We start from the raw sequence: 14,433 nt of genomic DNA on the forward strand, positions 1-14,433 counted from the left end.
AGGCCAGAGCCGCAGCAGCGCGCGGGCCGCAGGCGGCAGCAGCAATGGAGAGCGGCGCGGCGGCCTCCCCGTACCCGCTGCACAGCTGGCACCCGCACGTGTACGCCCAGCCGCCCAAGAGCCCCACGCCGCACTCGATCGCGCACATCCTGGGAATACGCGACGACGCCCGCAACGACCAGCCGCTCAACCTGTCGTGTCCGGGCCGCACGCAGCCGTCGCCGCCCGGCCTGGCCGCGTCTCCGCGCGCCTCAGCGCACGACGCCAAGACGGCCCCGTCGCCGCTGCCCGCGCTCGGGACGCCCAGCCTGCCGCACGCCGACGCCCAGCTGGCGCTGCCCAAAGGTGAGCAGCCGCCGGTGGAGCCGCGCGCAGCACGCAGCCGCTCGGCGGTGGCTGCCTGCTGTCGGGCCGCTCCTCCGACACGTGCTCCTCGCGCGCTCACAACAGGTGCCCGCCCACCGCGCGCGCGCTCCTGCGCCGCCGGTGGTGGTGGTCACCAGCGCCGTCCACCACGAAGGGTGCCTCTCCTTCCCCTCTCCCGCCTTGTCAGCGGCACTGAGACGGCCAAGCACTCACGCGTGTCATTTGATGGGCCCACTGCAGCCATGCATGGCGCCGAATGCTTGAAGGTGCCGTGCTGTTCGGAAGAAAAAGCGCGGGCTTCTTTCGTTGAAAATTAATTTCAGGCTTTACCACTAATAGCAAGAGTCAAAAATATAAAGCATATATGCGGGCCCTCGCTTAACCACTCTGTTCGTCAGTTGCGCACGTTTTTATGGGCACGCAATGTGATTCGCGCACGTTCGCCTTTGAAGCGTCTTGGCAGAAACTGAAAATTGGTTAAGAATTTTTTGATCTGAATTGACAGCGCACTTCCGACAACTGAAAATGGGCAATGTCCGTTGTCCGTTTTCACACCACCAATCGATTTGTGGCGCGTTTCTTTCCGTTCGTATCTTTCGTGTGCGCTGTGAGGACTTGAAGCATGTACAACTAGCCCAGCAGCTCGCCTTGAGCAAGTCCGTTTTTAGTTCCCATGTATGTCACTTTTGCGGTTTGACTCCGCGGTATCCTGACGACAAATGTACAATCATCGCCCCCCTATGCTGCGTTAAGAGAATAGCAAACTGGCATTTTGAAATTAAAGAGCGCAAAATGATAGACGATACAAATGGCAGACTACGTCTTTCAATTTCGTCTTCAGAAAGAAGCGACGTTTTCAGGAAACGTTTTGCATCAAGGTGAGCGTGAAACGGGCAGATTCGTTTGCGTTAAACATGCCCTTGCACGAGTCAAAAATATAAAGCATATATGTGGCTTCTTTTCTGCAGCCAAATTATATGGCGCACCATTATTCTGGACTCTTTCACACGTACTGCATCACGCGTGCTGATGCTTCACCGTATTTAAATAAGCAAGAAAGGTATCCAGCCTTGTGTCAGCTTTATATTGAGTGAGAGTTCAAACAGCTTTGCTTCATGAGCATCCAGGGCCCAGGCTGTTCTTGTAAGGACGAAGTGAACTTCGCACCGGAACAGCATTTCCTGCTTTCGCCGCTGAGAAGATGGCGTATAGAGAGGAATGGCGGGAACGCGTACTCATTTATGACGTACTCCTGTCACAGCACCGATGAATTGTGTTTAAATAGGTATTGAGAAGCGTTTTGCGCAACGATATCTTCGCCGGCATGCAGCGAAGTTTTGCGCGAAGCGGTTGCGTTATAACGGCAGTAGGTGTAGGCTACTCTCGCTGATGTCATCGTAGCCAGCGCCGTCGGAAGTGCGGTATACCACTATCGGACCAGCAGTGCACCGCACTTGGCTTCGCATGGGCCCGTCTAACGAGGAGACGGACAATCCCCGTGACAGAACGAACGACCAAGCGCGCACGTTCTGTGGGACCAGAATTTATCGTTTTTTTTTTTATGTACTATCGTCGGTCCAATTAGACTCTGGTCCTCGCTCGGTGGAGATGGGGGTCCGTTTGGGCCCGACGCGTTGCAGGAGGAAGGTGAGGCGTAGACGAACTTCTCGGCAGAAACGTACAGGTCGGTTTATTAACAGACTGTTTACACTTTTTACACATCGGGTGGTCGCTACCACCTAGAACGACCGGGAGCGTCAGGCCAAAGCTTGCCCCTACGAAACTCTGTCCTGCCTGACCGACTTTACTCTCTTTACTCGTAGCGGCTCCTCGTTCTTCGGAACGTGGCCCTGTCCGTGCTCTCGCGACTCCGACTCTCCACGAAGAGCCCCTGCCCAAGTGCGCCCTTTTGGCGCCAAAACGTCTCCTTAAATCAGTTTCCCCAGCATTCTGGGGACCATTTTAGCGACCAATCAGGAATGAACTTCTTAGAGCCAATCGGAGCATTTTCTCTCAAATGGAAAGCACCGGTGGCACGCCGGTGCCCACGAGCTTGTTTGCTCGCGTGGACCGCGTGCAATACAAGAAGTCGATCGCGCTTTTCCACATAGTCCGAAAACAACATCAACACGACAACAAAACACACACAAGCACATCTTCCACCAACCGTGGCTCCAAACACAGATACAGGGTGGAATCTGAGTCACGCTGCGGGGCCAGCAGCAGAGCAAACACAGCATTAACCGCCATCCAGCTGCACAACCGTTCGCACGTGCTCTCAGCGGGGAGGGCCGCCAGTAGCCTTCCAGGCGAGCTTCCATCTTCAAGCGTCCTCCGAACTTTCTCTACACGGCGCTCGAAAAGCCATAAAACTGACCCCAGATAATGCACCGGGGAAGGGAGGCGCGCACGCACACTCTGCAGAGCGGGTCCCATTCCGGCGCCCCTCGCTGCTGTTGCTGCTTTTACTTTTTCGCTCGGCAGCCGTCTGCCAGCAGCATCTGTTCTGTTTGTTTTAGAACGGCCGCGCGACCGTCGCCACGATGGGGGCCGCGCTGACGAGCCGCGTTGGAAATTCGAAGACAAAGACCAAGTCACCGGCGCTCGGGGTGAGATGTGGATGGCCCGCTGCCCCGCGGCCCGCAAACTCAGCCCCCACCGCCCCATTTATTTTTTACTTTTTCGGTCTTCTAAAGTGCCAAAATTACGGTGTTTAAATAGTTAAATATTCTACGGACATTATTAGGTTTTAGGGAGGTTACGACGAGATTTCTTATTGCAGGAGCCTACAGTCGTTAAACAGTCGATCTATTTCGTCCGTGTTTTTAGCAAGCCACAGATTTGTGTACAGATTCCTGTCGTATCACCGACAACGAGGGTCTTGTATCTAGAAATCTCGGGCCGCAGATGTAGCAACTGTGCGGGAAGCGTGATGCTACCTCATAACCTCGACCGCGCTCCGTACGGTGCTTACCGTTCCACTTCTGCAACAACATTCGATATCTCTACCGGTTATAACGCGCGTTAGACGCTACACATTTAGTCTGCACATTTACTCAACAGGTAAGGTGACGCGCGCGCAACATACATCGTGTTCGGTGCTGTAGCACTTTGTCTTTTCGTCTGCTTTCTTTAAACTTCACTCCCTGAATTATAACCCCCACGCTCACCATTTAACTTTGGGACGGAGCAGTCAGCCTCTACGTAGCCGCTCAGTGACAGCTGCCGCCATTCATTTGCATGCGAAAACGTAAAAGCGCCTCTCATGGAGAAGTGTCACGAAAAATAGAGGCTGCAAGAAAGTATCGCCACTTGACACGACGGTGTACCCGGGACGTGAGCGCGCGAAAGTTGTGTGGCCTTGTTTCCTCCAGTTAATCTCTTAGTCGTGCGCGTCAGCGAGCGCAGCCAGCGCGCGAGTTCGACACAGCGCTTCTCTTGGACCCCCCGTGGGGAGAAGAAAGGAGGGGGGGGGGGGGGGGGGGGGCTCAGCGCCCAGTGATCGCGCGTCGTATGCTTATACTGGCCGAGCAGCAGTACAGCTTTCTGTCCATTGCAGCTTCTTGTAGCGGGGACGACTCGATAGGGTACTCATCTACTTTGTGTAGAGCACATCTCGCCGGGTGCTGGCAAGTGATTAGGTGCCGGGGACAATTCACGCCACTGCTTAGTGAAGCTTTCTTGCCAAATTTTCAGTGCGTGGTCTGCTGTGGGTGGCATGTTTGCAAAATGAAAAGACGTGCGATCAGCCGGATGACCAAGCAGTCTTCTTAAAGTGTACCAAAGGTGAAGTCCGACGCATTAATCCCCAACGTCCCTTCTTGTCTCAGCTCTGGGACTGAACGTATCCCTTCATCGTCAACGCTACAGAGCGCTTATAGCGAGCATTGTTCACCAGGTTGTCGCTACTCTCATAATGAAGGTCCAGATATTTACAACAGGTATTTCCCTTTCATCACTTCCTAATGTTACGCGAAATGATATCTAAAGGAACAAAAGCGGCGAAGCGATCTAGTTAAACACTAGTCAGTACTTTTAAAATGCGGTAATTGGTGCGTTCAGTTCATTTATTAAAGCGAGCCTCTCTGTGTTGTCAGCCGATGGATGTGAACCGTACGGTCGTACCACTGAAATAATTGTGATAATTATAATTATAATTACAGATGTAATATCGCAAGTCGTTAATTTAATTTCATGCACCAACAAGGGGGATTTATAATAATGACGTATTTAATGGTTTGAAGTTCCTTCGTTTCCAAGAAGGGGAGCGCACGCTCTGTGAATTAACTGATTATTCGGTTCAAAAAATAATTTTGGATTGATAAATTAATCGGCAAAAAGGCACATATATTCATTACTTCCACAGCTGAGCAGTGTTTGCTTGTTAAATTTACTCTTGGCCCTAATAATGGTGGAAACAGATGGAGCCGACGCAGGTCCGAAAAGGTTCGCGCCAATTAAGCCGTGAACGTAAGTCGGCTTAATTCAGTTATTTAGTGTGCTCTCCAAATGATAGCCGCTTTGCTCCCAAGTCTGCGCCAAGTCCTGTCTGTTCACGCTTTTTAGTTAATGCGCAGAATTACTGAGGTGTCATACAAGTCGATCAACTAACTCATCGCGCACATTGTTGCAAATAACCTCAGTGCTTGATGCGATATTCCCCCGGCACTAAATGCTTAACGGACTGCAAAGTGCACGGAAATTACATCACCGCGACTTCCCAAATGTGTTAGCAATAAGCTTAAGTGCTTCGGCAATAGTACTCTCACCTGTTTCGCACGCAGATACAAGCGCACATTTATACCGTTTCTTGTTCCATCTCAGGTTGCGTTTGCAGCGGGAGGCTTATTTCTCATTGGCACTGCTATAGTGAGGAGGTTTGGCAATGCCGCGTTGCCGCGTAGCTGTGAAACGCAGTCGCTTCAGGAAGTTCCCAGCGGTGTCCTTCCTCTGTGTGCATACGTCTCGTCGCCGTTCCGCCGTGTACGGCTTACGTTGCATCAACAGAATGTGAGTGTTACGGACAGCACTGCTTCCGGCACACGGCTATAGGTTCCGGCTTCTACGGGACAACATTAACCCCCCCCCCCCCCCCCCCTCTCACCTATTTATGGCATGCTGATTGACTCACACTGGGCGGTGCCTCCACTCCTTTGTGTCGCGATATCCATTAGCCGGGCATGCGTGGGCTGCCGGTGAAATGTGGAGCACTCACTCATCGAGTTGTAGCCGCCGCGTGAAAAGGCTTAGAGCTCATCTTCGGCTTACGTTCAAGGGTATTACAGCGTCACGGGCGTATCTGTGGGGGCCCTTACGTTGAGCAACGTCACTGAGCTCAACAGGATCTGGAGGAAAGCGCAGTTCAAAAACTCTGAAACCGTGGATTCCCGTGCACGACTCGCACCAGCAGCACTAAATTACTTCAAGTGCGAGGAAGCGGTGACCTGGCTATCCTTGCCCGTTTTTCAGCCGTAAGTCAGAACCAGAATCCTCGTTATACTTAACAGTTCTGTCTGCAAGGCAGACGAATCATTCAGCGCCCCATAACCCTATTATATCCTGAAGTTGTGCGTTCTCTTTCCTTACGCAAACGATACCCATTTGGAACCACACTGCCGAAGCCTTGCCGCTCACATTACGAATAGCGCTGCGTTCTTGTCGCTCCCTGTAGTTATTTAATATTGCTTGCACCTTTAATATTGCGTGCACTGCTGTGCGCGCTAAAGAAAAAAAAGGTGTTTGGCATGAGCAGCGGTTACCCCTTGACTTACCAACCTAGTTGTACCTGACGGTCATTATGCGATGAGAAGTATAGCTGGATTTTACGAGTTCAGCTGACTTAAAATTAATGACCTTTTTTTTTAAATTACGGTGAGGGGACTGTTTGCTTACTCTTGCGTGAAAGAGCTGAGTCATCGACACATTCACCATTTGCGGAGTCATGGAACTGTGCTTCTGATAGCTTCATGGCCGTAGTGGCAGGGCAGCCATGTGACGACTTACTTGTGAGTTTCTTTGACATGCAAACTGAGTACAGCCACGCCCACTGATGTCTGTTATGCGGTCTTCAGTAAGCTCCTTCTACCACCGTTCGAGAGAGACTTTACAGCAGTAGTTTTTTTTTTGGCGCGAACTTACCGTCGCGTTCCCTTCAAAGCACAGATATGTGCCCCTTTGACGTACGAACCTCAACAAACAAAACGGAGCGCTTGTCTTGTCTGCCTTGAAGTCCGGTATTAGGGCCCGTGTGTGTAACAAACGGGATTCTGCGCTCGAACTAGGAATAAGGTTGATTTGGAATTCCTTTGTCTGTTACACTAGATCCATTTGTTCGGACGAGCTAAGCTCTTCCCCTGATCTGTAGTGTTCACTGGCAGCACAAATTCTCATACTTTACAGATGACCTGCCCCTTGGAAACTGTGTTGTCTTTGATTTTTTTTTCTTGTTTCCAAGTATTCTTTTTGCGCCAGAAGAAACCGCATCTTAGCGGACAGATTGTCAGCTGAGGACCTCATTTTCGTTGTACCATCTGACTTCTCCGCGCCGAGTGGTTGCAGCTCCGACATTCGCATGATGTATTGCTCGCTTCCGCACTTGGTGAATCAGAGCTGAAACCGAAACTACAGACGGAAGCATCGGACAACACTGCGCTTTTCGCAATGACGCTCTCATTGTAGGCACCCTTGCTGCTCCCAATGGTGCGCGATTTTAAGGATCGTAAACTTCTGTGTAAGTGTGTGAGTCAACATCGATAGCTTTTATTTCAGAGATGTCAGATTTGCTGATTTAACCTAAAAGAGGACTTTTGTAAAGAGAGAAGGTAACGTAAACCTCGAGCGGGGAGGGGGGGGGGGGGGGGGGGCGGGGGGGGCTGTGGCGATTCAAAACTACTGTTTCGCCTGGCCAGCGGCGACGATTTGCAAACGTGTAAGGGCATTGGCTGCGTCTCGTAAATTATTTGTTACAGCGGCACAACAACACGATAAATAAAAGTGCTTTGTGGCTCATATACCGGCGAATTTGGAGCGAATAAGTGAATTCATAGCACAAAAATCAGGAAAATTTTACGACGAAGGCAGTTTCTTCAAATTAGCCCTCCTTTCAACGTATGAATAGCTATGTTTTGGGCTATACAGCGATTAAGACATTAATTACCTTTTCACGTCGCTTCGGTGTTTTTCCGCTTCTGTAAATTCTGTAACCATTCTATTTTTTTTGTACCCTAGTCTACCACAGGTACGTTCACGTTGCCTTTATTACGTCTAAACGATATCCGGGATGCTGATCTGGAAATAGAAGTTGTGCGTGCCCCACGCATTCCCTCCAGGTGCTCGCTACTCACGCGATGGATGCGAAATCGACGGAACCGCGTTACGCGAGGGCGTAACGTTACGTCACGAGATCGGTTACGGTTGCGGTTACGTCACGGGATCAGTAACGGATTTAACTGGTAATTCGTTTGACGGAAGCTCCTTCTGCCGAGCGCCGTGGCTAGCACACGGCATGGCACGAACGGAGAGCTTCGAGGTAATCTCCAACTTCGCGATTTCGCATAGCACAGCAGACAATCGAAGTCCTATATTCATTGGACTTCATAGGGAAAGCACCAGCAAGGCACACGGCTCTAATTGATGCTGTAGCCGTGATCTATTTCTATGCAGGAAAATCCAATAAAAGCTATCGTGTTTTATAATCAAGTTCAGCGGAATTAGTCTTTTGCAACCAACAATTTAAATCGTCCCAAACTCCAGCTGCCGGCCGCGCAAGCCTAAGTCAGAAGAAGCAGAATTTCGACGATGACATCATAAGCCGTCTTTCACATGTTCGTCTTTCGTGGTTATAAAACTATCCTTTTGGTAAAAGCGGCACGACTGCGACCTCAAAACAGTGGTGTATCAATCTAGCTCGAATTACTGTTCGCCTTTTCTTGTTCTTTTTTGAGTACCGCGGTTACATAACTCGCCGGTTATTCCAAGCACTTAAATTCCTTCCATCTTTTCACGGCTCAGTGAACGTCTAACAAGACCGCTTGCGTAATCCGTCATCCACCGTGCGCGTCGTGATATCCCTCGCACGTGTTGCCTCTCGGCGAAGATGACACCACATCTCATGCAGACCGCGTTATATCCCGGCTCTGTGGACGGCGTGGAGCCACATCATGTCCGCTCATAGCGCGGCTTCCGCGTGTTCAGCCGCAGACCGCAAGAATGTTTGCTAATCCGCCTCCGTGCGTACGGCAGCCCATTGTTCTTTATATCTGAACATGGTTGTGAGCCCCCAAATCATAACCACGTCTTCATGGTGGTTCGTGAGCTATACCCTTCGTGCAGGGACGCAACATTTCGGGAAATTTTGAATGCCTGGGGGAAAAAATCGAGGAAAGAAACCAGGTGTTTTTCTTCTCGGGAATATTGGAAATACTGGAAAAATACTTCAAATAAGAATATGCCTATGCCTAGTTAATAATAATAATATTAATAATAATAATTGGTTTTTGGGGAAAGGAAAATGGCGCAGTATCTGTCTCATATATCGTTGGACACCTGAACCGCGCCGTAAGGGAAGGGTTTAAGGAGGGAGTGAAAGAAGAAAGGAAGAAATAGGTGCCGTAGTGGAGGGCTCCGGAATAATTTCGACCACCTGGGGATCTTTAACGTGCACTGACATCGCACAGCACACGGGCGCCTTAGCGTTTTTCCTCCATAAAAACGCAGCCGCCGCGGTCGGGTTCGAACCCGGGAACTCCGGATCAGTAGCCAAGCGCACTAACCACTGAGCCACCGCGGCGGGTATGCCTAGTTTCCTAGTTTCCTCTTCGCCGCTTTTAGGCTACCTCCGTTCTTTAGAGCATGCTCGATTCTCTCCATATTAAACTTTCTTATGTCTTTTAATCGGCGCTTATTGATTAGCTTTGATAGCTCTGCCGGTTCTAGTCAGTCTGTGGGGTTAGAGGCTTTCATGCTTTGGCGTTTCTTGAACAGACCTTTCATCGCTTGAGAGAGCTTGCCGGTACCTTGGCTAACCATCCAGCCGCCTACTTCTGCTGCGCACTCCGTAGTGATGAGGAAGGTGCCCAGAGTTTGACACACCGGCAAAACTATCTTTTATCAATTCTTGTTCACGTATATCCATCGTTAATTGGGGCTTCGGTTGGTTGCCCAAAAAAACTGCCGTTTGCTGGCGTGGGGTATCGGTGCGCCTTCCTCTCCACTCACAGCCTCGGTGAGGCAAGGAATGCGCATGCGCAGCAACAGAGAGACGCCTTCGAGAAGTGGCCGCTGGATGTTAGGGTCATCTGCTCGGTCTGTACGCGACGGCGTTTCCATTTCAAGGATCCCTCCGGGTAGAGTCTTTCCAGGCTGCAGCAGCCAATCCAATGGAGTGAGACCCGGGAGTATGCTGTGGAAAGCTGACAGCACCAAGATAGATAGATAGATAAAGAGGAGGAGGGAAAGGCAGGGATGTTAACCAGAAAGGGGTTCCGGTTGGCTACCCTGCACTGGGGAAGAGGGATTAGGGGACTAAAAGGGGGAATAGAGAAGGGAAAAAAGGCATAACACACACACGCACAACGCTGTCACAATTTGTCACTCAATCCAGTCGCTCTCAAGTAGGCAAAGAGTGCCTTGTATGCCTTGAGGGCAGTCCACTGCTGTGGCCACGGACCGAGGATCTTTTGCTCTGTTAATGGGCGAGGATCGAGGCGGTCCAGGGCACAACACAGTGTATTTCTTGCACTCGCAAATGCAGGGCACTCACAGAGAAGATGAGCGATGGCCTCCTCACAACCACAGCTTTCACATGCAGGGCTGTCGGCCATCCCCATCCGGAAAGCATAGTAATTGGTAAATGCAACACCGATCCATAAACGGCATAACAGTGTTGCGTCGCGACGTTCTAAGTTACGTGGAAGACGAAAGCGCAGTCCAGGGTCCAGTACCTTGAGGCGGAGGTTGCAAAACTCTCCCGTGTTCCACGCTGAAAGTGTGAGCTCCAGCGCCAAAGGGCGAAGCCCACACGCAGCGTCAGGTCTCGATATTGGGATCCTCAATGGAAGTCCGTCGTTGTGAGCAGAACGCGCAGCCGCATCGGCCTGGTGATTACCGTTAATACCACAGTGTCCTGGCAGCCAAGGATAAAAAAAAAAAAGCTTACAGACAAGCCGGCCGTCATGCTTTACAGAAACCTTCAATGAGAAAATTGCACAAGAGTGTCACAACACGCTTTAAGCGAAGTTTCCACAAATGGCATACACCAGTTTGACAGTTTTGCTGCTTAGAATCGATACTGGCTTGAAGCGTTCGGGCTTCGAAGACTTGCATTCGTTTCACCATCATGGCGCTTGCTAGGTGGGCCACTTTTGGAGTTTAATATGGCAAGGTAGTGAGGAACGGAAGCAAAAAAATTCTGAGGGCACTTAAGTCTGCTTACGTGGAGGAATGCGAAATCATGGGCTTTGAGGATAACTCGTCGCCGCCTCTCTTTGCTCCTCTTTTTCCTCTAAGGATTTCAGAAGAAGGTTCGCACAGTTGCTGTAATAAAATCTCCCTTTCAGCTCAATCACACATTTTGGTTTTTCAAATTTGGCGCCCATTGCTGCTTTCCCGTGCACCTACTAAATCCCCGTCCAGCCTATTCGGGTATCCAACGACATACGCTTCTAATTAATTATCTAATTACTGTATGACAATCAAACTTCTGTTCGATTATCACTCATCAAACACATTTCAATCCATTTCAAATTTTATTTCCACTCCTTTGTCTATTTTCCCGCTATTTTGCCGTCCAAGGTTGTTTTCCCGTCCACTTACCATATCGACGTCCGCGCTATTTCGACGTTTTCTCGACTTTTTTTTGCTATAATTAATTACGTAATGATCTTATCGACACCAAATTTGGTCGCACATCACCCTCACACCATCCTCTATCGATTACAATCATTCGTTTGATCCTAACTGTTCTGAGAACGACACAACGGCTGCCGACACATATTGCGGACACGGCCTCGCCGACATAGCCAAGTAATGCTTTCGCATAAAAAAACTCTGCGCTGTGAGTAACTGCGTCTACTGGCCAACTGTTACGAACCAACCTGTACGAGGAGAGCGTGATTAACTTTTTCGTGGCTACGTTAGGGGCCGTTCCCGCGCACTACGGTGGAAAATAACCATTGCCAAACAGGAGAGAATATCTGCGTAGATTTAAATGGCTATAAGCGAGCTTTGCATTGAGAGAGTGTTCGCGATATAATTAAAGTCAATACGAGCAACTTAGAAGCTGCATATGGATGTTCAGCATGATCCTGCCTCAAAACGATGGTTTACTGTGCCCACGCACTTAACTTGCTCTCTTCTGACGTCACTAATCTAATGACTCTGTAACAAGTTGAAATGTGTGATCATGCGTTTAAGGAACGCCGGCGTGGTGTCTGCTGAACATGCGCCCAGCTTTTCCGGACACCACCAGCTGGCGCTGTCGGTTTTCTGCCGGTATCGAACACCGTGTAACTCAATGGGAATATTTAAAGCGGTAATTAAAAAAAAAACACTAACGAGTGCTGTGGGATGATACACGAAGGCGTTGATACTGAAGGCGTTCTCTTCCTAGGCACTGCAGAATCTGACCTATAAACTCCTTCCTTTAAGAACGTCTGAGTTCCCAGTCTAGCCTTATTCGCGGTCTAAACCCTCTTTGAGTTTTGAGGAAAGGAAAGGCGCATAACTGGCTCATTTTTTTCGGTGGACACCTCAAGTGCGCCTTGAGAGGAGGAGGAGGAAAAACATTTATTCAGAGCACAAAAACTGGGTGGGTTCAGTACGAGAACCCATTGGTCGTCATCATAATCCGGCCCCTCTCAACCAGCAATTTCTGGTCGAGTGGGCTGTGGCTATGAAGGGTTGCCTCCCAGCGCTCATGAGTCGGATCGGGATTGCTGTCCAAGTCTGGGTTTTTTTGACATTCCCAAACCGCGTGAAAGAGTGTGCCAACTGCTCCACAGAAGGGGCAGGACGAATTGTAGGTTTCTGGGTACGATTTACTCATTAGGTAAGGATTGGGCAGAGTATTAGTTTGTAGTCGCCTGATAATGTGCTCTTCATATTTACTTAGGGTTTTGTGAGGAATAGGATATTCTCTTCTTGTGATCTTATAGTACTCCGTAATTTCTGCGTAGCTTAGTAAGGGTGAGGGGTTGTCAACTATGTCAGAGAGAGGCTGCGTGCCAGATGCTGGGAGGAGGAGAGCTCGAGCAGCTGCGTTGGCCGCCTCATTGCCCGTCGTTGAGAGGTGCCCTGGCGTCCAGAAGATCTGGATGTTGGAAGGATTAGACCTTTCCAAAATTTCCCAACACGGAGCGCCAACGCGGCCTCTGAGGTAATTGCGTACCGCTGCTTGTGAGTCGGACATAACCGTTGCCTCGCTATTCTTTGATATCGCTAGTGCGATAGCTGCTTCTTCAGCCGATGTGGTATCCACCGCTTGGATAAGGCTGCTTGCAATGATATCCCCCCGGGGTGAAACTGCTGCAATTGCCGCGACTCCGTTAACGGGTCCAGCCGCATCGACGTAGATCGTGTCCTTGTTTCCATCCCAGCGCTTAGAGAGGTGTCTAGCTCTGGCTAGTCTCCGTCCTCTGTTATATTCCTCGTCCATGCGTTTTGGTATGGGGTGATTCGTAATGTGTGATCTCATCTGCATGGGCATGTCAATCTTGTCAGCGACTTCCCGGGGTGGACTGATTCTCAGCTTCTGTAATATTTTCCTGCCAGGCTTAGATGTTGAGAGCCTGACAATTTGATTTACACGGTGGGCCTCTATTAGTTCGTCGATGGTGTTATGGATCCCCAGCTGTAGTAAGCGCTTAGTGGATGTGCATAAAGGGAGTCCCAGCGCCGTCTTAACTGCCTTTCGAATAATAACATCTAGTTGGTCTTTCTCCTTTTTGCTAAGCCGTAAGTATGGGGTGGCGTATGTTAGTTTAGAGAGAATGAAAGCCTGAACTAATCTTGGGGCCTCCTTCTCTCTTAACCCATTTCTTTTCTTGATTACCCGGCGTAGCATTCTAGAGACTTGTTCGGAATAGGCTTGGAGCTGTCTGATTGTAGTGGTGTTAGTGTTGCCGCTGGGTATGATGGCTCCCAGGATCTTGATCTCTTTCTTGATCGGAATGCTCATACCCTGGACCGTAATGGCGACAGAGGGAGTGGACGGCAAAAGCCCCGTATTCTGCCTCTTGCCACGGTCGATCAGGAGTAACTCTGATTACTCGGGAGAGCACGTTAACCCATGCCTCGCCGCATGCTGGCACACGACATTCGCTGCTTCCTGAAGCCGGCCTTGAATTTCCCCTTCATTACCGCTGCAACACCAGATCGTAATGTCGTCGGCGTATATAGCGTGCTCAATGCCTTGGATGCGGTCTAGCTTCTCTGGTAGCCCACGCATGGCCAGGTTGAAGAGAAGCGGAGACAAGACCGCTCCCTGCGGGGTGCCCTTGGAACCTAGACTGAACGGAGAGGAGGTCCGATCACCAATACTTATTGACGCTTTTCTATTGGAGAAAAAGTCCCTCACGTAATTATATGTGCGGTCACCACAGTTGATGCTGTTAAGCTCATCCAGTATTCCCTGGTGGTTGTCATTGTCAAATGCCCCTTTTAAATCGAGCGCAAGGATGGCCTTGACCTGACATCTGCCGGGGTTGTCCAGAATATCCTCTCTGATACGGAGGAGAATATCCTGTGTAGACAGCTTTTCTCTAAACCCGTACAACGTGTCAGGGAGGATATCAGTCTTCCTCAGGAGTCGCTTCAGTCGGGCGTTCACGACCCTCTCGAACAGTTTACCCAGACACGACGTCAGGGAGATCGGTCGTAAATTATCAATATCGCATGGCTTATTGGGCTTGGGAATAAATCGCACTAAAGCCAATTTCCAGGAGTCGGGGATCTGGCCCTTGTGCCAGCACTGCGTGTTGAAGTATTTCACTAATTTTCTTAAAGAGATGTCATCCATATTAAAGAGCATCTTGGTGTTTATCTGGTTCGGTCCAGGAGCGGTGTTCTTAC

At 50.0% G+C, this 14,433-nt stretch overlaps 1 protein-coding gene across 1 annotated transcript in view; it reads left to right on the forward strand.

Annotated features, from left to right (window-relative positions):
• Positions 1-18: 18 nt before the first annotated feature.
• LOC144113405 (uncharacterized) overlaps positions 19-14,433 on the forward strand; it is a gene marked incomplete in the record, with an annotated part of 138,421 nt that continues 124,006 nt past the window's right edge. Inside the window, 1 exon segment of the mRNA XM_077646462.1 lies at positions 19-345. Coding sequence (XP_077502588.1) covers positions 45-345 — 301 coding nt within the window.

The sequence above is a fragment of the Amblyomma americanum genome, chromosome 1 (assembly GCF_052857255.1).
Source record: "Amblyomma americanum isolate KBUSLIRL-KWMA chromosome 1, ASM5285725v1, whole genome shotgun sequence".
NCBI classification, from domain to species: domain Eukaryota; kingdom Metazoa; phylum Arthropoda; class Arachnida; order Ixodida; family Ixodidae; genus Amblyomma; species Amblyomma americanum.